The sequence below is a fragment of the Acartia tonsa genome, chromosome 5 (assembly GCF_053477335.1).
Source record: "Acartia tonsa isolate MP-2025a chromosome 5, ASM5347733v1, whole genome shotgun sequence".
In the NCBI taxonomy this organism is placed as follows: Eukaryota; Metazoa; Arthropoda; class Copepoda; order Calanoida; family Acartiidae; genus Acartia; species Acartia tonsa.
The window spans coordinates 10,081,134-10,107,529 of NC_137264.1; the positions used below are offsets into that span (position 1 = coordinate 10,081,134).

General features: G+C 35.3%; 2 protein-coding genes across 11 annotated transcripts in view; both read right to left on the reverse strand.

The window, feature by feature from the left end:
* Positions 1-22,373, reverse strand: part of Unr (cold shock domain-containing Unr) — a 33,430-nt gene extending 11,057 nt beyond the window's left edge. For all 10 annotated transcript variants that reach the window (XM_080160200.1, XM_080160203.1, XM_080160198.1 and 7 more), the window contains exons 1-14: positions 21,830-22,373; positions 19,759-20,580; positions 18,863-19,110; positions 16,880-17,127; positions 16,124-16,599; positions 15,158-15,431; positions 14,209-14,563; positions 13,376-13,486; positions 10,377-12,061; positions 8,771-9,190; positions 5,165-5,353; positions 4,438-4,566; positions 593-671; positions 250-338 (exon numbers count right to left, since the gene is read on the reverse strand). In XM_080160200.1, the coding sequence (XP_080016326.1) occupies positions 250-338; positions 593-671; positions 4,438-4,566; positions 5,165-5,353; positions 8,771-9,190; positions 10,377-12,061; positions 13,376-13,486; positions 14,209-14,563; positions 15,158-15,431; positions 16,124-16,599; positions 16,880-17,113 (4,041 nt within the window). In that variant the 5' untranslated portion in view covers positions 17,114-17,127; positions 18,863-19,110; positions 19,759-20,580; positions 21,830-22,373. The remainder of the gene's footprint in view (positions 1-249; positions 339-592; positions 672-4,437; positions 4,567-5,164; positions 5,354-8,770; positions 9,191-10,376; positions 12,062-13,375; positions 13,487-14,208; positions 14,564-15,157; positions 15,432-16,123; positions 16,600-16,879; positions 17,128-18,862; positions 19,111-19,758; positions 20,581-21,829) is intronic.
* Positions 1-26,396, reverse strand: part of LOC145318732 (uncharacterized) — a 321,894-nt gene that overhangs the window by 28,927 nt on the left and 266,571 nt on the right. The gene's annotated exons all lie outside the window — the stretch shown is intronic.

Below are 26,396 nucleotides of genomic sequence, written 5' to 3' on the forward strand. Positions count from 1 at the left end.
CCAACTTAAATAGGAATGGTTAATATTAACCGAGTGTCAGAAGATGGCATTTAAACCAAAATGACTTTTCAAAATTAATTAGAACCGGTTTTAAGCGAAAATTAGTCAAATTCGGAGCCATACTCGAAAGACATTTATTTCATTGATAAATAACATGGAACAGACTTCGCAGTGGTGTATTTTGCAGAAAATAAACCACTGCGAACAGACATAAATGAAAGGGCGTGGCTTGTACATATGTAGTTCTACCTGTAAAACCTCTCCTCCTTCAACTTCGCTCATGTGGAAGAATAGTTTCTTTCCTTCTTCTTGTTCATAAGTCAAAAAGCCAAATTGACCTGAAATTATTTTAATAGTTATTTATCGCATCGTTTTATAGACCGCTTTTCGCGGATATTAAACTGAAAAATAATAAAATTAAATCCAGTTTCGTTAACCCCGAGAAGCCTAAGGCCCGGGATAACAAAATTGGTATGTATTAATTTTATGATTATTATTTTAATATTGGTAGAAAATTGTCTGTTACGTGATGCTATACATGCTTTTTCATTAGTAGCAGAGTACCAGTCTTAATTTGACAATGACAATTTACCTTTGACGGCTTCGACGGTAGATCTGAGCTTTTGTTTGTTGGATTTAATGTTGTAAGCGAATGGCTCATTTACGGACACCTAAATAATTAGAGTTTATTAATTTCTGTGTATTTACTAGATATTACAAATCCAATTAAATCAGAGGTGGATTCTTTTTAAAAATTTGGGTCGCTGCCCGCTGGTGAAAGAAAATTGATTTTGTGAAAAATCCTCCAAAATCACATCAAAAATCTACAAAAATCAAATAAAATTCTATGTTAATTAGCTACCCTTCTATGATTTTATTTATATTTTTTGTAGTTTTTTTTTTGTGATTTTGGAGGATTTTTCACAAAAACAATTTTGCCTCACCAGCGAGCAGCGACCCAATTTTTCCAAGAATCCCCCTCTGATTAATTTTTGATAGAACTGTGAAATATGTCTAGTAATCAATTGCTAACTAATTTAAAATTCATAAAAAAATTTTGACCCAACGAATGAGGTAGCATGGTTCTAAAACTTTGGGTTCCAGCGTAGTTTCCTGTCCTATGTCCACTCCCTCCCGGCACATTATCAACCCATCTACATATTATGCAGAATCTATTCATCTAAGTTTTAATTTCTCCATTTCTAAGTTTAACCTCATGGATCTAAAGGGATAAGACAATGGCCTTGAAATTGATGTACATCCCTAATGATGATACACAAAATTAACCCTTCTCTAGATTACAGTTAATGGATAAAAATTTGGACAATCAACGTAATAAACCAACCAATCAAAATTCATGTCCCCCAAGTTGTTAAGCTAACGAATAAGTAGACGTTATTATTAAACTTTGGGGACTAGTATAATAACCAGCTCAATATTCCCTCCCTTCCTGAGTTTAACCTTGTCCCCTCAGAAACCTTGAAAGAATTGTAATACCTTGCCATGCCTTCTCTCAACCTATACTATACCTAGTCTAAGCCGGGTAGATATTCAATATAAAACAGCAAAAGAAACACTATTAAATATCTATTAACATAGGATATTAACCACACTTTCCTTGCATAAGAGTAAAACAATAGAGGGGGAGGAGTTATTTAACTGTATGTCCCAACCCCGTTGACCCTGTGCCGACTTTCAATTGGGTCTTTGAATATCAGACAATGTCGTCGTAAATATTAATACAAATGAGCAGAAAGCAGTTTGCTGGCAGACGAAAAAGGTCCCTAATACAGGGGCCAAGTAGTTGTATGGGTTATACATCTATACTTATTACATTTATGTTCAAAACCAAAACTTACAGATGTGCAGGTTTAATTAAAACCATTATACTATTTATGTCATAGACAGACTCGAATCATCTACCCTAAGAGCAACTTAACTGCTTAAGCTAATATTTTCTAAAAAACATTTTGCTAATTTAATTAAATAACTTCTTTTCACATTGTAACAACACTAACAAGAGAGTAAGTGTATTATATATTCTATATATAAATGCAAGCCTGAACTTTTTGGTATCCTTACCAAGCAACAAGATATTTTTTTGCAGTAGAGAGCTAACCATTTTGTATAAGTTTTAACAATAAAATGACTAGAATGACAAATGCTGCGTTACTTAAAATTGCTCGTGTAACTTACTTAATTACTATATATCTTAAAATAATACAGAAATCTAATTTTAACTGCTAAACTAAAACTTAGCGACAATGTATTGACGCTAAAAATGCATATAGCCCTACAATACTATCTGTTGTGCATTAACTTCCACGCATCATTAGAACAGCTTATAATCATAACATTAAAAATACCTCTTCACCTTTACTTCCCTAATAGCGGCCACGCCCCCTAGAGGCCTCTAGGGGCACGTTAAATGTTTTTCTTTACAATCTATATTAGGATTAGCTGTTTACCAAAAATATCCACTAGCCGGCGCTTTATATTTTATTTGGCGATTTCTCACGAGAGGTTGGTGGTAACCTTCCCCTAAAATAGTTCTGAATCTTCCCAGGACCTGTGAGAAGCAGACCACCATTATTTATGCTAATTTCGCGGATTTTTATGAAGATGAAATTTTATGCTCAAGTGAATGCACACCCCGCTGTAGTATATGGCCTAGCTCTAGAATGCTGCACCAATGGATTTATGATATACGTGGATATAATGACATGGGAAATTTTTTCGTCAATTTAGGTTGCTAAAATGGTCCTTTTATAATGGTGAGGTCGTTGCTCTAGTAAAAGGGGAGGGGATGGGGTAAAGGGGATGGATGGCAATGGGGGTTATCGTTATATTAACCAGCGAAAATCTATCACACTATCCACATATTTTATATCCAATGAATGCATCACATGGCAACAACAGCACAGAGGTTACAAAATTGAGAATTGCATAACTCAGCAAAATTGAGTGGCTTCCCACTCAGGGTGGGAGGGGACATTGGGCTGTTTATTACACTAACCCCAAAGTTTTTAATAGCGTTTCTTATTCGTTGGCCTAACAACTTTTGGGACTTTTGATTGGTTGTTGCATTATGTTGAGTGTCCAAACGTTTCAACCACTAATCGTAATCTACAGAAGAGGTATTTTTGTGTGTCATCATTGGGGATGTACATCAATTTATCGGCCATTGTCTTATCCCTCTAGATCCCTTGTGGCTTTTATTTGAAATAGAAGACAAGAAAATCTAATTTCTATCTTAACGATTCAAATAACTTACATTTGGAATTCTAGAGTAGCTTTTAATAACAAAACTACATATGTATAAGTTTCAGATAGAAAAATATTTTTGCAAAAATTGAATTTTATTTTAATTGTTTGTTTGAGAAATGAAAAGTTGAAGAATTTTAAACATTATTTTGCTGACTCAGTTACTAAGTACTTTCACAGGGAAGATTTAATTTGTGAGAAAAAAAAAGAATGACAACATCCATAAAAGCGAAACTCTGAAACGGTAGGACAAACGAACATAAACACTTGTATAGTGACAGAACTGAATAAACAGAATATAAGTGTATGAGTCTAAAGAAAATTGTAAGTAATTCTTTAGGCAAAACTGCTTAAATACAGGATAATGTTTAAGGACATACTTAATTCAAAGAAAAAATCGACCAAAATTTGTCCAAAAATCCTAGAATTACTACCCCTATCATATTCTATATATCTATATGCTATGTATCTTTTTAATATGTATTATTTTTAGTCAAATCAGCTTTTATACCCTTTCAATTGTGCTTAATATCTGAACTAATTACAACATGGTAAAATCATATTATTTTCAAAAGAGTAGGTTCTAAAAAATGCCATAAGGTACAAACAATATAATATTTTCTACTGTATGAAATATAATCTAAAATTTAATCTCAAACGTGCATTGTTTCTTAACATATAATTATAAAACTTTTGTAGGTATATTTTTTATCATTTAAGAAATTATCTTTCTAGATATAAATTATTCAAAAGTTAATTCCTACATAATTATCGAATTGATAAATTTGCCATAAAATGAAAATAGTAAAAAACGGCTAAACGGCTGAACAATTTACTTATGAGCAATTATTAATCTATAGAACTTACTTTAAAGGTATCTGACCCATCAGTAAATAGAACTAACTATTACTTATTTAGAAAAGATATAGAATACGTAGATTTTGTGAAATTCTTACATGCCCTGATAAAATGTTTCTCCCAACTGGCTAATATAACGATAACTTCCTCTTTTATGAAATTACCTAATCCTCTCTCCTGACCATTAAGGTACGTATTGACTAATATCTGAAGACTATATTAGCAACCTATATTGGCGACAAAAATATCCACGTATTCTGTATTCATATGACAATCACTCTAGCCAACTATCTATCCATCTTTCTCTCTTCTAACCTGGAAATTGACTGGATCTCCCTCCTGCAAAAGTTCTTTCTTGTTGAGCAGACTGGCAATACCGAATTGATATTCAGCCAATACCTTGCCTTCCTCACTCTTGGACACAATCAGTCCACAATAATCGGCCTAAACAAACAATGGCCGATTAATTAATGAACATCCCCAATGATGATGCACAAAATAACCACATCAGTAGACTAAAACAAGTGGTTCAATTGAAGCTTTTGATCACTCAATTTAATAAATCAACCATTTAAAGAAAACTAAATTCCCCAAAGTTGTTAAACCAACGAAAAAAAGACGTTATTATAAAACTTTAGGGTCTAGTGTAATAAACAGCAAAATGTCCCCCATCTCTCTGTCTTAAAAGTAAAAATAGTTCTAAAATTTTTCTTACAAGGTATAAAAAACTTCCTTGTAAAAAAAGAACAATATTATAGGTCCTGACGCTAAGCGATAATTTTATAGCTTAAGGATAAGACAGAGGCTGGCATCCTGTTATTTTTATAAAAGAATATTCAAATATTGATCGTATTAGAGGTCTTTGTACAGACTTTCAATTTGGTCTTTGAATATCAGCCCAGAGCACCGTAAATATTAACACAGCCAAGTCGCTACAAAAGAGCAGAAAGCAATCTGCTAGCAAACGAAAAAGACCGGAGCCAGGAAGTTGCCTGGGTTATACATCTATACTTATTACATAAATTGTAGTAATAAAGCTCACCTGATCTGGGTTAACAGATCTGAGGGGCCTTGCGACCTTGCCGTAGAGCATGTCCTCCTTCACCATGGGCTTAGGGATGGTGCCCTTAGGGAGCACCTTCACACCCTCCGCGGACACCTTGCCTCCCTTCTCTCTGGAGTACACAAAGTATTCAACCTCCAGGCCAACTTCCAACTTGTCGGCTTTACCCTATAAACAAAACATCAAGTTATATTAGAGACAGGGATCTAAAGGGATAAGACAATGGGCGATAAATTGATGTGTATCACAAATGATGATTACCCCTTCTGTAGATTATAATTAGTGGTTGAAACGTTTGGACATATCACCTTTTGAACCAACCATTTAAAATTCAATAGAGTCCTTGAAGTTGGTAGGCCAACGAATAAAACTTTAGGGACCAGCCTACTGTCCCCTCCCTCCCTGTATTGAAGAACTGTAAAGGTGAATCTATTACTATCATTGTCAATTTAATCATTTTGAGAAAGAAAATATACTGCACTTGTAAAGGAAAAATAATAATATGATCAATTCACATAGATAATTTTGGCTAACTTGATAGGAACTACTTCACCCCCCCCCCCCCCCCCCAACTCACATAATTCAGTCTGTAATTATTTGACATGAAAGAATTCTAAACACTCAAATTCAATTCATTCCCCAAGACGACGAGAGGTGAGGATACATTTTGATAAATAAAAAAGGTAATAAATGACAATGAACAAAAAGTTTATCATCCCCTAATAGAGTGTCCCATAGAGTAGTGGTTAGCGCACTACGCTGTGGTTGGGAAAATCCGAGTTCAAGTCCCTTCATAGATATTGCACTTGGATGACAAATGCTGTTGCAATTTGTCAGAATATAATTACGCAACCTTTCCCTGTGATGCCCTTAGGTTGTAAGGAGGGAGATTTGTAGGAAGTTAGGATCCTACCTATCAAGCAACTGTAATCGTGCTTTCCCTCGTCCATGCTCCTCATTCATATGAGAGTGCCATTAATTAGGGTGGCTTAATATGGAACACCTGCCAAAACTCTAGGCCAGGGTGATGTAATAATTGAGTAGCTTCCACGAGAATTGTGGGTCAGCTTGTAATGTAACATAGAATACACTCAGCTGTGCGCGAAGCTTACCAATCTAGGATTGGCCAAAGGATTCTCACCTCCAATCTCCTCGTGCATCTGAATCCTAACTTCAGAGAATCAAGGCTACATACATACATACATACATCATCCCCTAAAGCAGTGTTCCGGAGCCGGGAGCAGCCACATTTTTGGTGGAGCCGGAGCCGGATCCGTAGCCGTATTTTTCGTTAAAAACGGCTCCGGCTCCGGATTAGCTAAAAATGATTTTTTAAAGTAATATTATAATTTGGCAACGGTCTATTTCCATATTATAAACTGAAAAACTATTGTTACTTAACAAATAGACACACATCCTTCTACTTTTATATAGCTTTAATCAAATAAAAGCAAAAAATTTTATATTATTTATTTTATTTTATCAAATTCAATAATGAAAAAAATTGATATATTAATTTTAAGGTAGGAGCCGGAGCCACATCAAAATTATACGGCTCCGGCACCCTGCCCTAAAGTATGAATTTTAGATTGCAATTTGTTTGGAGAAGAGAAATACATTTTTACATCACAACATAGTCCACTCAAATATTTGACTTGCATTGTCTTATCCCTGAACCGGATATTTTTAGGGGGTGGTTTTTTTAGAGCTTGATTATCTCACTCGTTGGGACAACGGGTTTGGGGATTTTACGTAGAGGATACTTAAAACCATTTACACCACTCAAAACAATCGTCAAATTAAGGTTCAAAATACTCTTATTTAGCTATTTTTAAGGGTAAAAAATAGGACAATTTTGTCTGGACACCTTCTCATTTACTGTTTAGTGGAGCGAAATCACAAGGAAAGCTATTATTGACAGATAGCTAAAGATTTAAAAAGGGGGAGACATGAATGGGGTGGGGGGGTGATGTTAAAAATAAAGAAAGGAGATATCCAGGAGTCTAAAGGGATGAGACAATGGCCGATAAATAGATGAACATCACAATAATGATACATGAAGTTGCCCCTTCTGGAAGTTACAATTAGTGGTTGAAAATTTTGGAAACCCAACTTAATTACCAACTAATCAAAATTTAATAGAAGTATTCAAGGTTGTTAAGCCAACGAATAAGAAAACGAATTATAAAACTTTGAGTACTAGTGTAAATAAATCCCAATGTCACCTCCCTCCCTGGGAGATATCTGTAGGTTAAAATGAAATATTTACATTCCAAATTAATTTGAAATTAAATACGGAAATGTAATATTACCCAGAGAAAAGAAAGGGACAATTAACTATATATGAATCTTTCCCTCAAATTGGCATATAATTTAAATTCTAGCATGGCTTCGAAACCGATTTATATCCGCTCTATTTTAACCGGTTTTTAACAATACTGAAAAATCATGTATAGCATCATATTAGAGACAGTTTTCGACGAATATGAAAATAAAAATCATAAGATTAATACCAATTTTGTTAGCCCTGGCCTTAGGCATTTCGGGTCTACCAAAACTGGTTTTAATCTTGTAATTTTTTATTTTTATACCAGTGAAAAACTGTCTTTAATACGGTCAGATAAATAAATATTCAACCTTTGGTACATTAAAAAATTATTGAGGAACGGGAAAAAGAGAACTAAGGACATAAAATAATATACTTCCATCTCCCCCCCCCCCCCCCCAAGATTTATAATCTACCAAAGGAGGAATTTGTTATTGGCTGAAAATTCCAGCTATTGTCGATTGTTATCCAGGGAGAGGGGAAATAAACTGTTTATTACACTAGTCCCCAAAGTTTTACAAAAACGTTTTCTTTTTCGTTGACTAAACAACTCTGGGGACTATTACTGAATTTTGTACGGTTGGTTTATAAGCAGAATGTTCAAACTTTTCAATCCCAAATTTTAATCTACAGAAGGGGTAATTTTGTGTGTCAACACTAGGGATGTATATCAATTTAACAGCCATTGTCTTATCCCTTTAGTTCCCTGGTTGTTATCCTTAAATATTATCCCCTCAAAATAACTTCAAAGCAGACAGAACGTGAAAGTTTATATTTAGAATGGAATAAGAAACAGCTGTTTTGTGAGTTGATCCATGTATGCTATATCAGGGATCTAAAGGGAAAAGACAATAATTTAATAATAATCCCCAAAGATGTTAAGCCACTAAATAAGACAACGTTATCATAAAACTTTGGGGACTAGTGAAATAAACAGCCTTATGTCCCCTTCCTCTCGTGATTTCATTTGACACAAAATTTTAATAGTAATATTTAATAGCGAAGTAATTTTGTCCAATGAGAAACATCCTTTTCTTGTATACATTTAACTAAAATAATTCATCAATTGATTTTTTAGCTTTTCTCCTATGTCTCCTATTGGGCGGCTCTAATCCTGCGGGGCAATCATTAACATTTACCTAACCTTACAAAAAATTAACCTATTAAAAGCTACTGTGAAAATAAGACGAAACCCGATTCCATAATCCTTATTTTATATGTAGGTATAAACGTTTAAGTAGTGTCTACAAAAAGCTTACCTCAACGTGTGAGAAATGGAAGAAAATTTCCTTATCATGCTGCAGAGTCTCAATGAACCCAAACCCATCCTTCAGCGCCGCCACAAAGCCCCGCTGGGCTGTACCGCCCACACGTGCACCTCCATCCTTCTTATCTTTTGGCGGGGAACTTGTCAAACCGTCAATCATGGCTTGTTCCATACCGGCGGACTGCGGCGGGGACATTTGTAGAGTTGGCGACACCGACTGTTGGCCGATGGACATGGGGGTCGGCGACTGATTGCTCACGTTGCTGGCAGTGTCAAAATTAGGGGCTGGGTCGGCGGCTACGGCTGCCATGGCGGTGTTGGAGGGCAGCTCAATATTGGCGCGCTCCAAGACGCGAACGTTCATTGCGTTAGTCTCCTTTGTTGCTTTCAACTGGTTGATGTTAAATTGGACCTAAAATAAAAATATTAGAATTTTAAAATAATACCTACCTATTGATTTTCAAAATTATTTTTAGAGTATCTACGCTAAAAAAATCACCAAAAATACAGAAAGCTTACACAGCAAAAATGAAAAATCGACGAAAAAAATATTTGTTTTATAACTGCATTGTAATGCAATTGTTTTATAATATTTTAGATAGGTAATAGTATGGCATATTTAAATAGAACAAAAAATCTGTTAAATCTTTTGGTGTAAACATTTAAGCATTAGGGCTGTACACTAAGTCCCCAAAGTTTTATAATAATAACGTTTTCTTATTCAGTGAATTTTGATTGGTTAATTCATTAAGTTTAGTGTTATGTTTTAACCACTGATTTTAATCTACAGAAGGGGTAATTTTGTGTATCATCATCGGGGATTTTAATGAATTTATCGACAATTGTCTTATCCCTTTAGATTTCTGTAATTTTATGGAATAAAAAAATAACATATATTTATGAATGATTAAACACAATTGCTTAATAAATACTTTAGTTATTGGTTGCTTACAACAATTAAAATTTTGTAATCTTGTGCCCTATCTGTAAAAATTGTCATATTTCAGTGAATCTTGCAAGGATAAGACAATGGCCGATAAATTGATGTACATCCCCAATGATATTATGCAAAAATATCCCTCCACCTACTACAATTAGTTGTTGAAACGTTTGGAGACTCAACTTAATTAACCAACCAATCACATTTCAATAAAAGTCTCCAAAGTTGTTATGCCTACAAATAAGAAAACGTCATCATAAAACTTTGGGGACTAGTGTAATAAACAGCCAAGTGTCCCCTCCCTCCCTGGAATCTTGAAAAATGCACTGAAGACTAAACATGGCTTCATAGTGATATTTTTAGATTTACATTTGTTTCCCAAACATTTTATTTTCAAATTACTTAGGCAGAGCAAAATCTAGTTTAAAAAAAAATTTTTACAATATTATTGCTAAGTGCCATAGGTAAGTATTTAACAATAATATAAAAAAAAACAATAGATAAAATAATATAATCACATATTTAAAATTAAAATAGAATATGTACTTCTCACAAATACTGTAAAAAAAACTCCTATAAATGACGCATTGTTACAGGAATAGTCATTGTAATACAATTATGCATCTGAATAAAGCTGTAGATGAAGAAAAGAACTAACCTTATCTCCAAGACGGGGAGGATTTCTGGCGTCACAATCCCCAGCATACACAGGTATGGACAGCTGAACCTGATTCAGTTCATACACAATCCTGCCAGCACCCTCCTTAACAGGACTCTCACTGCCAGCTCCGGGACTGCCAGGCTTTGTTGGGGACCGTTGAGCGCCCCAGGGACTTGGCTCTTCCGCCACCATACCCAGAATATTTTGAGCGATGATTATGTCAAACTTGACAGTGTTCGGGGGCAGGAATTTGATTCTGGTCGCGATCAACTGCAGATTGGCATCCTGGGCCGTGGTGAATTCAACCTCATCGCCCATAACAGCCTTGCGGCTGACATCCAGACACTCGGAGAAGTGGAACAACATCTTATCGCTGCGATCGACACACTTGATGAAGCCAGAATTGTCCTTGATAAGCTGAACCACGCCCTGTTCACGTCTCTCGTCCGACACGCTGAAGCTTTCATCCAAGAGTTCAATTTTTGTTGCCCTCTTCAGCTTATCACGACGGTCTGTGGCCACGATGAACTTGACCCAATCGCCGTGTTTTAGCGTAAAATCTCCAAGCTGATCCTTATCGCCGAAAGGAATTTCGGCCTCAGATCGGTCAGCGGCTCTGTACTTAACTCTACCGGGCAGTGCATCAGTCTGCTGATATTTGCCAGAGCGATCCAGTGGCTTCAGAACCTGGCCTCTAAACCATTCAGTGCCGATGTCCTCAAAGACCACAGTGCCTGGTGGCAGCTTGGTCAGGTTGCAGGCAACTTCTTTGCCCGCACGAGTCTGGATGATAAACTCGACATCGTCTCCAAGTTGGATGCCAGAATTGTCTTCCTTGACACCCTCTTGCATGTCTATGATGTTAAAATAGATCTCTTTAACAACATCAGCTCGTTCAATGAAGCCAAATGTATCTTGCAGAGAATTTACAACGCCACGGTATTTGACCGGTGCGGCTGGGTTTTCTAAACGGATTGTTTTAGCGGCTAGATTTCCGCTGCGTTGGACAGTAGCCATCTGGAAGCTAACCTTATCGCCAGCGGTTAGCGTAACATTTCCCTCAACGTCTGTGGTGTTGAACGGCAGGAAAAAGCACTCGCCGCGATTTTCATAGCTGATACGTCCCTGAGTTTCGTTACCGCCTTCGGGCGACACCTTCACCTCGGTGGTCACTGTGCCAATGACGCGCTCCTCGCTCATCACCACCTCGGGCGCAATCTTGGACACGGCGCTGGCGATCGGCTTTCCAGTCCGACGGTCGTACGTCATTTCAAACTCGACGGGGTCGCCAATCTTCAGATGTTCAATGTTTCCCTCGAACTGGCTGAAGTGAAAGAACAGTCTTGCTTGACGGTCACAGCATTGGATGAATCCGTAGGAATGGAGCAGCTTTTCTATAATACCAGTCTCGCGAATGCCCATACCAGGTTGGAACGGCCCGTTGTTGGATTGAGTGGTGCCGTTACCGGTATGGCCGCTGCTGTTGCCTCCGCCGAAAGTGCCCATCGAGTTGAAGGCGTTGTTTCTCGATGCCGCCGAGCCAGGGTCGTTCATGTTGAATGTACCAATCTCAAAGTTGGAAACGGATTGGCCGCCGCCGTTACTTCCGTTATTACCGCTGCCGCCGATATCGTTCCAGGTTCCAATCTTTAGGTCAGAGCCTCCGGGTGGGGATGGTGGACCTAAAAAAAATAAGAAAATTACATTATTTTTTTTATTGGGTTAACAAGTTGATGGCAATATAATGTAGTAGGATTTATTGTTTGAATATTAGGATCTCAGAAATTAATGGAACGAATGGGTTGTTCTTTCAAGGGGGCTTTATTAATGTCTTGGGGTGGTTTAGGTTATTTTCTTTACACCCCTTACCCTCCAATAAAGGCTAGGGGCGAAGCAAGTAGTACATTATAATCTTTTTTTTGTGTTGAAATTTGCTCTTAGTAGCTTGTAATAAAAAAAGAAAGAGTTTTTGTACAAAATCTATTGCTCTATGTCCATCCTAAGTTTAGTTGTATGTAATAATTCTGACTTTTATAATAGAAAGAAAATGACAATACCTAATTTAAAAAAGACAAAGTTTTAGGACGAATAACAGTTTTGTTTTCAGTCAAGTTTTTATATTTTAAGAAGAAAATCAACAATAGTAATACAGAAATAAAGCAACAATAGAACGACAATTTACTGATGATCAGGGCCAAATATCCCTTCCCTCCCTGCGTTTAACAGGATCTCTGTCTGTCTATTTATGTGTTTGTCTGTACTGAAGGATCTCGCTAACCGCTGAACAGACACAGTTCCCCTTTACAATGTAGCTTCTAATATGTCTTGGCAGGTTTGTAACTATTTGGGGGGAGGGTTCCTAAAAATAGAACTAGCGCCATCTAACGGCCGTTTAGACATTTTTGGTAACAGCTAGTGAAGAGTAAAACAATCATAAGTTCAGATGCAAATTATTTCTTAAGAAGCTACCTTACTTAATTCTAATTTATAAATATTAAAATATTCTTTCTATTCTTGCGATGCATCGTTGCATAAGTTATAAATATGATAAGTTATTGGCAATAAATCAATATCAGCTAAATACTTATTTCTTTTTTTAAGGTAAACAAAAATGTATAATAATAAATTGCATTAGAGCTTAATTTCGCATTCGCACCCACAAATTTAAAGCAACTCGGATCCTAATTTTTTTTAATAATTCGAATCCATATCCCAGGGATCTAAATGGATAAGACAATAACCGATTAATTGATGTACATTCCCAATGATAACATACTAAATTACTCCTTCTGTGGATTAAAATAATTGGATGAAACGTTTGAACATTCAACTAAACGTATCAACCAATCAAAATTGTGCAAAAGTCTCAAAAATTGCTGAGCCAACGAATCAGGAAACGTTATTATAAAACTCTGGGGACTAGTTTTAAAAAACAGCAGAGCCGCAAAAAATTTAAGGGCTGCCGAGCCCTGGAAACTAAAGACATTTTCACTTACCGTTGAACGACATAGAACGGTTGTAACCGTTATCCATTCCGCCTACACCGTTATAACTGCCGCCGTTATTCATAGAGATGCTGCGTTGGGCCATCATATCACGAGAGTAGCCTGTAAAAAAAAACATTATTGAAACAAAGCATGAATATTAAGTTTATGAAGATAAGAATTATTTCTATGGCATCGATTGAGGGAGAACAGGGATTTAAAGGGATTAGAAAATTGATATACATCCCCAATAATGCTGCTTAAAATAACCCCTTGTATAGAATACATTAGTGGTTGAAACGTTTGGACACTCAACTTTAATGAACCAACTAATAAAAAATTAATAAACGTCCCCAAAATCAATAAGCCAACGAATGAGAAAACGTTAATATTATATAAAACCTTGGGGACTGGTGTAATAAAAAGCCCAATTTCCTCCCTCCCTGAGGGGAATATCTATTTATCTTTGTAAATTTTAGAATTGTGTATTTTTGTAAGAAAAAACCCCCCCTGAAAATTCCGCATATCATCGAGTAATAGGGAGTATTTAGATAATTTTGATTTTATGTGACCAAAGAATGGAGAGAGAGGGGAATATAAGCTGTTTAATTCACTAGTCCCCAAAGTTTTCGAATAGCGTTTTCTTATTCGTTGGCTCAACAACTTATGGGACTTTAAATGAGTTTTGATTGATTACTTTATTAAATTGTATGTCCAAACGTTTCAACCGCTAATTGTAATCTACAGAAGGGGTAATTTTGTGCATTAACAATGTGGCCCCATGAGGATGTTCATCAATTTATCGTCCATGTCATATCCCTTTAGATCCCTGCAAAGAATGCTACCTGAGGGCATATCCATCATTCCTCCCCTGCCGCCGCCCATCATGTCCATACGGTCACGACCACCGCCGCCACCCATCATATCCATCCGGTCACGCCCGCCGACGCCGCTCATCATATCCATGCCTCGGTCCCTGCCGCCACTCATGCCCATCATATCGCTGTTGCTGCGCATGTAATCTCTGCCAATTCCGTTGCCGCTGCCCGACATCATGTCGCGTTGCTGCGACATTTGGCCGCCGCCGACAGAACCGCGGCCGGACATTATTCCGCGGTCAAGCATCGCCAGATTACGCTCTGGGCCCATTTCTGAGTTGGAGCGGACCAAGTCGTTGCCACCCCGCATTCGGTACATGTCCTTAAAATAAAATGATAACATTGTATTTTTATAAAATGATCATAGTTTCTATTTTGACTTCCAGGGGTGTATATTCTGTATGAGATCCCCTGCTATAGGGGAGGGGGAGAGAATAAAAAAATATGTTAAAGGGGGGGGGGGGAATAAAAACTAAAGAGCAATGAAAAATTTTGGTTACATTTTTCCCCATCCCTGGGGGAAAAAAATAGAAAAATATTTGGGAGGGGGTCAAAAAGTGAGAAAAAAAATAAGAGTAAGAGTATCCACTTATTTTAGAGCTGGGAATAAAATGAATCTTGTGCAGAATATACATCCCTAAAAACTTTATTTAGTGAAAATGTTTATTCCTATGTAAAATATACTTTGAATAGGACACATGTAAAAATTATCATTAAAAAACATTTAAATATATTGACTCATATGTTTACTTTTCGAACTTAATAAAAGAAAGCCTTTGAAATTTAATTAGTGATTAATAAAGTTAGCGGATGCGCCCCTAGCATCTGGGGGAGGGATATAACATAATTATGAACATAAATAATCTGTTGCCCCAGTTAATAAGACAAGCGTTGCTTCCAATATTTGTTAACTTACCCTTTCTCGCATTTCTTGTTGAAGCTGGTATTCGCGCAACACACGATTATCCGCGCCACCGCTACCGCGCATATCTCCTCTGGCGTCCACTAGATCGCGGAAAAGCCCGCGAGAATCCATATCATTACCACCGCGTGATCCCATCATGTCTCGCATGTCGCGGTTATAGTTGTCGGGGAAACCGCCGCCTGACATTCTATCGCCACCGCCGGAAATGGACAGGTTGCCGTTACTGTGACTACGATCGCCGATGGAACCGGTATATCCGTTGTATCTAAATGAAAATTCAATTAGAAGTTGATCAGGGATAAGATAATGAACGATAAAATATATAAAAAAAAAACTACCTACTCATTATTTTGATTAAAATTATTGGCAGTAAAGTTAAAACACTGCTAGTTTGAAACAGGCCGATAAAAACCAATAAAAGTACCCAAAGTTTTCGAGCTAACAAATAAGATAACATGTTTTAATAATACTTTGGATGCCGCCAGTGGAATTTACAGTCCAATGACCCCCCCCCCCCTCTATAGTATCAACCATCTGGTGTTAAAATTGTGTTATAATTACAAAGTAAGAGTTGAACAGTGAACACAAAATAATAAATTGAATAATTTAATATTCACTAAATTAAACCTGTAAGGTATTGTTTAATTCAAAGTTGTAAGGTTAGAAGAATAAAGAAATCTATTCTATAGAAAATTAAGCCAGTAAGGGTTAGACCGTGAAGATAATGTAACTTTACAAAGACACAAAATACAGGAATATTAGGTTGCACGATTGATCTAAAATTATTTTTTTTGGGTACTAGTCCTAATGGCTTGCTAAAAATAATCCATACGAAAGAAAAAAAGTTCCAGTTTTTAAGTCTTTACTTTCATGATCAAATGAATGATTGAAACGGAAAAATTTTACTTGCCCCTAGAGGCATCTAGTATCTACAAATAAGAAATAAAATGAATTGACCTGGAGCTGGGAGGGCTACGCTGTTGTCTCAGGCCCATTCCATATCCATCCATTCCACCGCTGTTACCTCCGCCTCCAAATCCATTACCACCGCCCATCTTATTCATTAGCCCGCCCATCCCACCTCCATTCATTCCTCCTCCGCCCATCCGATCCATACCGTTTCCACCGCCGCCTATCATACGGTCCATACCGCCTCCACCGCCCATGCGGTCAAGACCTCCTCCGCCCATCCGATCTAAGCCAACACCGCCTCCCATTCTATCTATACCGCTGCCCATTCTATCTAGAGCGTTGCTTCCACCGCCGCCCATTCGATCCATCGCGCTGCCTCCGCCCATTCGGTCCATGCCGCTGGTCATACGGTCGAGGCCGCTGCTCATGCGGTCAAGCCCGCCGGACAGAGAGCTGCCGGGAGCTCCCCATTTACGGTCACCAGGAAAGCCGACGTTGTTTCCTAAACCGCCTCGACCAACCTATAACAAATTTAGAACCATTGACAAACAATATTAGGTTTGCTCAAAAGGAGGGGACTTAAAAATAAAACAAACAAATTCGTTTGCATTAAAGTCAATAAATTAAACATTTATTGATTTATAAAAACACACAGTAAGTAAAAATATAACTTTAAATAAGTTCAAAAGGGCAGAAAGTCTTTCCACTTAGATACTTAAATATTATTATGAAACACAGAAATACGTAGTAATTGACCCATATTATAGAAAATCTTAGCTTTTAAAGATTTCAACCGCATACCTGGTCAAAGCTAGAACTGCTCCCGTTGGTATAGACCCCGTTCGAGTTGGATCCCATACCACCCAGCATATTCAGCGGGTTCTTGGTGATTTGTCGGCCGCTACCGTTACCGGCAGCAGATGGCAGGCCACCACCGATAAAGCCAGGATCGCGCATGGATTTACTGCCGCCGCCCATTGGCAGCGGCTCCGGCGGGTTGAGCCCGACCCCACCCCACTGAGAATTCATTGTCATAGCCAACAGGTCTCCTAAAATATTGAGATTATTAATAGTTATTTATCGTATAGTATTATAGACAGCTTTCCGCGGATATCAAAATGAAAAGTTATAAGATTAAAACAAGTTTGGTGTGCCCCAGAGGCCGAAGGCATAAATCTTCTGATCTTTAAAAAAAATATTCATGGAAAATTGTCTGAAATACGATTCTATACATGAATTTTCAGCATGGCTGAGAACCAGTTCTAATCCAGCGGATATTAATCGGTTTCGAAGCCATACTGGAAATAATATAAGCATAATCATGAAAAAGCCAATTAGAAAAAAAAGATACATTTTTAATGAAGTTTATCCATGTAATGTAACCCCCTAGGTTATCTAAATTATAATCCTAGGCTAATGATATCTTTCTATAGAGAGTTATTTTCATTTATTCTATTAAAAGTAGTTTAAATCAAAGAAAGAAGCTTAAAGACGTATTATACCATACATTTTACATCATATCATTGTACTTTTAACAACTAGAATTTTGCGTAATGGCATCCACTTAAAAACGAATTTCTTGCTATGGCCGCCACTGTTTACAAACCTAAATGCGTCCATAAAAAAACATCTAACTGTATTATGCATATATGATGCCCTTTCTATGCATTTATAATGTCCTTGATTGTTGGTGTTAGGGACTTGAAGGTTATATATTCCTATGCAAAATGTGTGCACCACCAAGGATAGGGAGGGAGAAAAAATAACCAGGGATCTTTAGGGATAAGACAATGACCCATAAATTGATATGCATCCTCAATGATGATACACAAAATTTCCTCTTTTGTAGATTACAATTATTGGTTGAATCGTCTGGACACTCAACTCAATGAATCAACTAATCAAAATTCATTAAAAGTTCCCAAAGTTGTTGAGATAACGAATAATAAAACATCATAAAAAATTTTGGGGACTAATGCAATAAACAGTCCATTGTCACATTCCTCCGTATATATATTCCGTATTTTTATTAAATAAATTGGGGAAGGAAATTCAACTAGATTGGAAATTACACATCCCTGCATCAAGATACAGATAATCAAAACATATGATATTACAACAAATGATCAGACCACATTAGGAGCTAAAGAACCATAATAATCTTAAAGGGCCATAAAAAGTCTATAATGATACAATATACCATCATTGATTTAAATGGCTATTAAAATTAGTTTTTAAGAAAAAATTCCTGATCCGAGGACCATATCCCACGACTCTACAAAACAATCCAACAGAGAAAGTGCAAATTTCAAATGCATTCAATTTTCTAGTTCCAAAGAGATTGAATAGGAAATGTACAATATAGATGACCCCCCCTCAGCTCCCCCCCCCCCCCCCCCTCTTATAATATCTCTATTTTAATGGATTTTCTCTCTTTTGTTGTCGTGTTTACTTTCAGGGAGAGATGGTGTTATGAAAATAGAATGCAGAAATTTCTAATCAAATCTAACTTAAACTTAACCTCTCTCATTTTAATCTAGAGGCTTCAAATGGGCGAAGAGAGCTAATCAATATCTTAAACCATACAAAAAAGACCTAAATCTGAAAGTAAATTAGCCTTTAACAGTCAGAGGACCTATGAAAAGCTTGCTTAAAAATAGAGAACCCAAATTGGTTTAGTAGTTATTGAGATCTTAAGCTTCAAACAAATAGAAATCTTACTACTTTGTAATAGAGATGGTTTACTACCCATCGTATTTTAAACTTAATTTTAGAAGTACCTACCTTCTACTCGAGTCAAAACAGACGATAAAATCCACGAATTTTATTACAGAAAAAAACCGCGAACACTCAACACACGCAGGGCCGGTCAGTAACCAATCCAAGTCACTTGAGCTGATACTGTGAGGGTTGAAGGAAGTTGAAAGAGGGGAGGAGAATTGATTAGAAAAAGTTTGTAATTGTAACAATGACTGTAGTAAAATGAACAAGGCTCAAAAAGTAGCTAGTAGTAGAAGTAGTAGGATGTAAATCTGAAATAAAGAAAAAATATTAATTAAAAATAATTGAAGACTGAAGAAGTTTTCTTACTTATAATATCAGAATTTTCAATACAATATGAAATTAATTTTGAATACATTTAGAATCTACAGATTCAACTAAATGTAATAGATGAGATAGTACAATAGGCAATAAATTATTCTTTACTGATTTAAATATGCTTTTATTAGTTGGTTTTGTTTAAGTAAATTTCCACAACTATCCACTCTCTCGCTAAAAAAAGTGATTTGTCCATATGTAAGCGTATGTCCATTAAGATCTCTAAACAATTAATCTGTTTTCTAAAAATCTGAGATTTTTAAAAAACATAAAAGCGAGTTAATAGAGTAGCTGCCCTAATAATAAAAATAATTCCAGTATGGCTTTGATTGAAACCGATTAATAGCCGCTGGATTAGAACCGGTTCTAAGCCATATTGAAAAATCATGTATAGCATATTATATCCTGTTCTTACGAATATAAAAATATAAAATAATAAAATTAAAACCAGTTTTGTTAGCCCGTGTTTTCACTTTTCGGTATCTCGGGGTTTACAAAACTGGTTTAAATCTTATATTTGTACATTTTTATATCCGCGGAAATCTGTTTATAATACGATGCGATAAATAACTATTACGTACCTGTAAAATAGCAAAAATGAATAAGTTGCTTTCGTGCACAGCTGAGTTTCAATTTCTACCCGAGAACAAAGTTAAGCAAGTGATAGAGACGTTCAAAATCACTTACTTTAAAAGTTTTTTGTATTATTAAATATGAGTAATATATAATAACTATATTACTAGAGGCTAATAAAACAATATCAACATATTTTTCTTCCAAAATCACACTTTGAAGTAAGTCACCACACTAGTGTTCGTAATAAATCCTTTCACTTTAGGCTGAAAAAAACAGCCACAAAACCAGCAGTTTGCAGAGTTTTTAGTTTGTTCAAAACACTGGCCGTATGGCGGTTTTCACACCAAATTCTCCGCCGCCGCCTTTTCCCCGCCGGTTGGCGGGAGACAGGGGAGGTTGAGTTTAACTCAAGTCTTTATCTCGCTTCGTTTAACTAACACTTTTCTTCTTCATAAAAAAAATATTTGTAACAATATCAGAAAATTTTTAAATATGTTTCTTTTTTGTTTTTGATTGCTTGTGCGTTGTTGTTGTTTTTATTTTTTAACTAGTTGTAGCTCGGTTTAGCAGATGTTTTGGTTCATTAACAATTGAGAATAGGTTTTTGTAGATGTAATATATATATTTATATATATTATATTGCTGTTGTTCAGTATAGAGATGTTGTTCTATATGTTGTTGTTGAATAATGATGTGGTGTTTTAGTTCACAAGTTCACAGCTCTTTAAATATGCTTCTTTCAATTCACAGATTTTTTTTGTAGTTTTGTGGGTTTTTTTTTGTATTTCTGAGTTTTCCGTTATTTGGCGTCTTTAGGTGTTGTAAGACTGAAAAAAGTAAAAAAAATATAGTATTAGGTATTATTAATAAAGTAACAAATTATTAACTAAAGATATATAAATAAAGCTGCTGCGCTCCTAGCAAAAAGGAGCTATATATTCGAAGGAGTAAGGAAAGTAGGAAAATGGCCTAAAACCAAACTTAAATATAAGAATTAAATAGCCTAAAACCATCTAAGGACCTATAAAAAGCTTCCATAAAATGTAGAACTCAATATGTTCAGTAGTTTTAAGTTTACTAGTTATAGAAATCGTAAGCTACAGACAAAAAACTTTACTACTTAAAACAAGAGGATTAATACAATAATAATAAATGTTAAATATATTTCGTCTTTTTTATGGGTAAAATTTTTTTCCAGTGTAGCTTCGAAACCGCTAGATTAGAACCTGTCTGTAGCCATATTAAAAAATCATGTATAGCACCAAATTGCAGAGAATTTTCTACGAATATTAAAATGAATTCATAGATTCAAAACAATTGAAGTTTTGTTAACCCAGGCTTTCATCCACTCGGGGCTAACAAAACTGATTTAAAAACTATATTATCTATCATTTAATATCCACGGAAGTTGTAGGTATATAATACGAAGTTAAATAACTAATATATAATTTCCTATAATTTCATATCCTATCTTCTTCGATTTAAACCCAAACTCCAGTTAAATCTCTGGAATATTTTCAATTTTTCAACAATTTCAAATCACATTTCTTAACCTATCACCTAGCTTTACGGTATGTTATATTTGTTTAATTTTTATAATTTAGCTTGCAGTAAAGATCAGATCGCCAGTTATCTATTTACCATTAAAATTGACATAACCACGCCCACTTATAGTAAAAAAACAGCAAATTTACTTTTTTTTAATTCGTTTTAAAATCGCGATGTCACCCAAATATATATATAAAAATAGAATGTATTAAGATGTAGGTAAGCTTATTTTTATAAGTTGAGATTTTCAATTAAAAGGAAATACAAAAATTGCTTTAGCGAAAGCATATTAAAAGAAGTGTAAAACCATGCAATATTAAAAGATTAATAGAATTTTATAAGGATTAGATAAAGTTGAAAAACCTCCCACTAAAATAGTACATAGTGCCAAATTTTAAAATTTAGGCCTAAAAGACGTATCTTATACTACATTTGTAAGAGTTTTATAGATAAATAGTTTATTTTACATAAAAAATAGCAATTTATAATATAAAAAAGCATAAAAATGATTAAAAATATAAAAATTACCTAAGAGAAGCACTTTAGTTTCTATGAACTTTCCGCCATCTTAGCTTTGCCTACTGTCTGTGCTGGGACGGGAGCTCTCACAGGTTGCCAAACATTAGATTTTTAAAATTTTTAACACCAAATCATGAGATATTTTGAGCAATTTTAGTTTTCAATTTGATATAGAAAATGCTAAAATTTAAGTTTTTTTATATGAAAGTCTTTCAAAGGGCTATTTAGCAAATGTTAAATACTATGCTTTTAGGGATTTAAAATTTTGCGATTTTTTCCTACAAAAATTTGGCAACGGTGGCCAACTAGAGCTACACCGTGGACGGAAGAGTGCGTGTGTGTGTGTGCGTGCGTGGAGAGGAGGTAGTAAAGTGCTATATATAATAGAACGAGATGGAGGGAGGGGCAGCAATAATGATACTGAATGAAGAAGCAGCTTATTTCCCTTTCTCCCCCGGAGAAGTTTTGACGGTGGGGGGCCCCGACGTAGGAGGGAGCCTTTCTCTGCGGGAGGGGTTCTGTTGCGAGGGTAAAATAAAATGTCGATTTTTTTGGATGAAATTTTGTGATTAAAAGCTAACTTTTTAAATATACAATAAGATATCAAATATCAATATTTAAGCGAAAATTATTTGAAATAGAACAACATCCAATATCTTATTTAAAAAGCGGGCTCTTGATTTTAAAAAATCCCAAAAGTTGCAATTTTAAACTGGGCCTACGGTAGGGGGTCATATTAGGTTGTCCCATAATTGATAAATAATTTTAGCAGAACAAAAAAATTATAACTTAAAAATGGTTGAAAATATGGTTTAATCATCAAATCATTAACAATCATCCCCTCTTCGTAGATTATTGATATATTATTACTCAGATGTTGCACCAGATTTTCAATTCTGATAAAGTAATACTTGCAGCTGGCTGAAATAATTATACCCTGATCCGACCGCTTTGCCCAACCCTCTCAACCTATACTGGATGAACAAACTTTCCTATAAATTAGGTCCATATTAGCAAGCTGAATCGACGACAAATTTTCCTCTGTCAATATATCCATGTATATCATATATCCATTTTAACCTAACACTATTAAATAGTGAATTTGTGTTTTTGTGTGTATGTGCGTTTGAAAAATCTATATATTACCCTAAATGAGCTGTCAGGTATATATAAAAATGAAATTCATATTCATACCCAACCCATATACCCACAATTTGGGCGATAAAATTTAGTTTCCCGAAATCTATTATTTTCCTTGGACATTCTATTCTAATCCATAATACAAAGTAGAACGATGTCTGTCTGTCCGTCTGTCTGTCAATCTGTCTGTCAATCTGTCTGTCCATCAGTCTGTCCGATAGTCTGTCCGTCTGTCCGCCTGTCTGTCTGTCTGAAGCTTAAGATCTCGTAACCACTGAACCGATTGGATTATACTCTTCAGGATATATACCTTTTGGTCCTGTGGTGGTTTTAAGCTATTTTCTTGGGAGTGGGACACCCCCAACACCCACCAAAAAGAAAATTCCCCCCCCTCCCCAAAAAAAATTGTTTTTAGGCAGTTACTTCACATAAATTGGCAGCACCAGAATTTTTTTTAAAAATTATCTCTTGGGGCAAAGCCCCTATAGGCTAGGGGCAAAGCCGCTAGTATGTTATAATTAATGTATAATGAAATTTAAAATTTATTGCCCCTTTGTACAAAAATTTGTTAACTTTCTAAATAACAATATATATCCATACAGTGAACTCTGATTGCTTTAATTTACTCAAGAGGGATCTTTATCTACTACATATATTCATCAGGTATATTCATGCTTTGAAAATGAAAGTTGGTATTATAAAAAATATATAGGCATACATTCTTGTGTGTGTGTGTATGTGAGTGTGTGTGACCATGTTTCTGTGCGTGAGCGCATCTAATGCGCGCACACAAGTGCGTGCACCCAATGGTTTCAAATAGTGTGATTGATTGGAATTTCTACCTTAACCTGCAATTTTAGTATCATATTTAAACACTAGATGTCAATAATAATAGTTTTATAAACAATAATTTGATTTAAAAGTTTTTAAAAATTAATAAAACTTCATTTTTAACATCAGAACTAAATATAAAATAACTTTAAAAGCCAAATTTAAATTTAAAATCTTATTTTTTTCTAAAGATTTGTCTTTATTGATATAAAATAATTTATTTGAAAGATTAATTTACAAGTTATCCTCGTAACGGGGAGCCACTGTTAAATATATCTTTTTCTGTTAGTATCTAAGCCTAATGTGTTATTGATACTTATTACCTTTATCATTGGTACGCGTGGATGGCGGTTTAAGGAAGGGGCTTACCACTCCCCCCCCCCCTGTTAGAAAATAATAATATAATCGTCCAGGGGGTGTACTGTAGCCGACACCTTCTGAAGTAAAGCTTTTCTATAATAAAGGTCGGTCCGTCTGCAATAGCTAAATCTCTGCATGTTAGAATGATCCTAGCGATTTAATAGACACCATGGAATCTGTCCCGATTTTGTATAACTTTTGCGGAACATGTTCCAGTTACGTCATATTTTTCTTTCCCGAAAAAGGGAAGGGGGAAAGAAAATAAAGGGAAGGGGGGAAGAAAAAAGAGATGGGAGAAAAGGGGGTTTTCCCCATCTCTTTTGAAGAGATTTTCTTCCCCCCTTCCCTTTTTCGGGAAAGAAAAATATGACGTAACTGGAACATGTTCCGCAAAAGTTATACAAAATCGGGACAGATTCCATGGTGTCGATTTCAAACTTTGCATGATGATTCCTGTAACAGTCAAATAAATTGAGAAAGTGTAACAACTTTATTTAAAGCATGTTGATTTTTTAATGGATAACATTATCTTATTCAACTGGTTTTTAGAATAATGATACCTAGGACAAGAAGGTACTATAATAAAGTTCTAAAATGCAAGCATGTCCTTTCAAATAGTACTTTACAATGTTTACTCAATTTTGCAGCAAGTTTATACAAAATTTTACTTAGACTTATAAATATAAAAATAATTAGCTCATTAACTTTTAACTCTACAAGTGTTAACGCTTATTTATCCTAACGTCTGATTTTAGAGCTTCGCTTTTATGGATGTTGTTCTTAGGGAAAAAGAATTTTTTAAGTTCTGAACCCGATATAACTAATGACCAAGAGCATTTAGTATACAATATCATTTTTGTTATTAACTTTTTTAAAAGCGAAGCTTTTCTATAATTAGGGTAGGTCCGTCCGTCCGTACGTTTGTCCGTCCGAACGTCTGTCCATCGGAGATAGATAGCTTTTATTCGTTAATTTAGGCATGTTAGAATTGTCCTATCGATTTCAAACTTTGCATGATGATTCCTGTAGTAGTTAGGTACGATTTAGAAAGCGTAGCAACTCTATAATCATTACCAGAAAGTCCATTTTAAACATGTTGATTTTCTACTTTTTTAACAACAAATTTTTATGTGATCTAATTATCCGTTTGATCTTATTTTTGGTATATTGATTCCTGGGACAACAAAGAACAATATTATAAGCGAAGCAACTCTATAATCAAGTCCTAAAAACGTAAGTATGTCCAAAAACATTATCCTGTATCAAGCAGTTTTTCAACAAATTTACTTACAATTTTGCTTCGACTCTTATACTTTTATATTCTGATTATTCAGTTTAGACACTATACAAGTGTTAATGTCTGTTTGTCCTAACGTTTCAGTGCTTCGCTTTTATGGATGTTATCATCCTTGTTTAATTCCTAGGAAGTAAAAGAAAGCACTTTGTCCATTCAATATTCTAATTAAAATTGATTTATATTTCCATACACACATTTATCAATAAATAATGACCTATATTCACGGATGGAGTGGACATTGGACTGGAAATTATAATGGTACCCAAAGTTTTATAATCATGTTATCTCATTCATTACCTCAAAAAGTTTTGGTACTTTTATTGAATTTTGTGTGGTAAGTTTTAAAATAGTTTTGTCCAAACTTTTCAAGGTTAATTGTAATCTATAGGAGTGGTAATCTTGTTTATCATCATTGGGGATGTATATTTATTTATTGTCCAATGTCTTATCCCTTAATATCCCTGCCAATAATTGTTACTTGAACAATGTCCATATAAACAAAAAATCCAGACTTAATCAGTATCTACCCAACATATCGTTGTTTATGTGGAATTTTTCATTTTTTAAAAGCGAAGCTTTTCTATAATTAGGGTCGGTCCGTCCGTACGTCCGTCCGTCCGTACGTCCGTAACGGATAGCTTTTTCCGTTAATTTAGGCATGTTAGAATTGTCCTATCGATTTCAAATTTTGCATGGTGAATTATTTAGTAATTAGGTACGATTTAGAAAGCGTAGCAACTCTATAATCATTACCAAAATGTCCGTACGTCCATTTTAAACATGTTGATTTTTTTACTTTTTTAACAACAAATTTTTATGTGATCTAATCATCGGATTGATCTGATTTTTGGTATATTGATTCCTGGGACAACAAAGTATAATGTATTAAGCGAAGCAACTCTATAATCAAGTCCTAAAAATGTAAGTATGTCCATAAAAATATTCCTG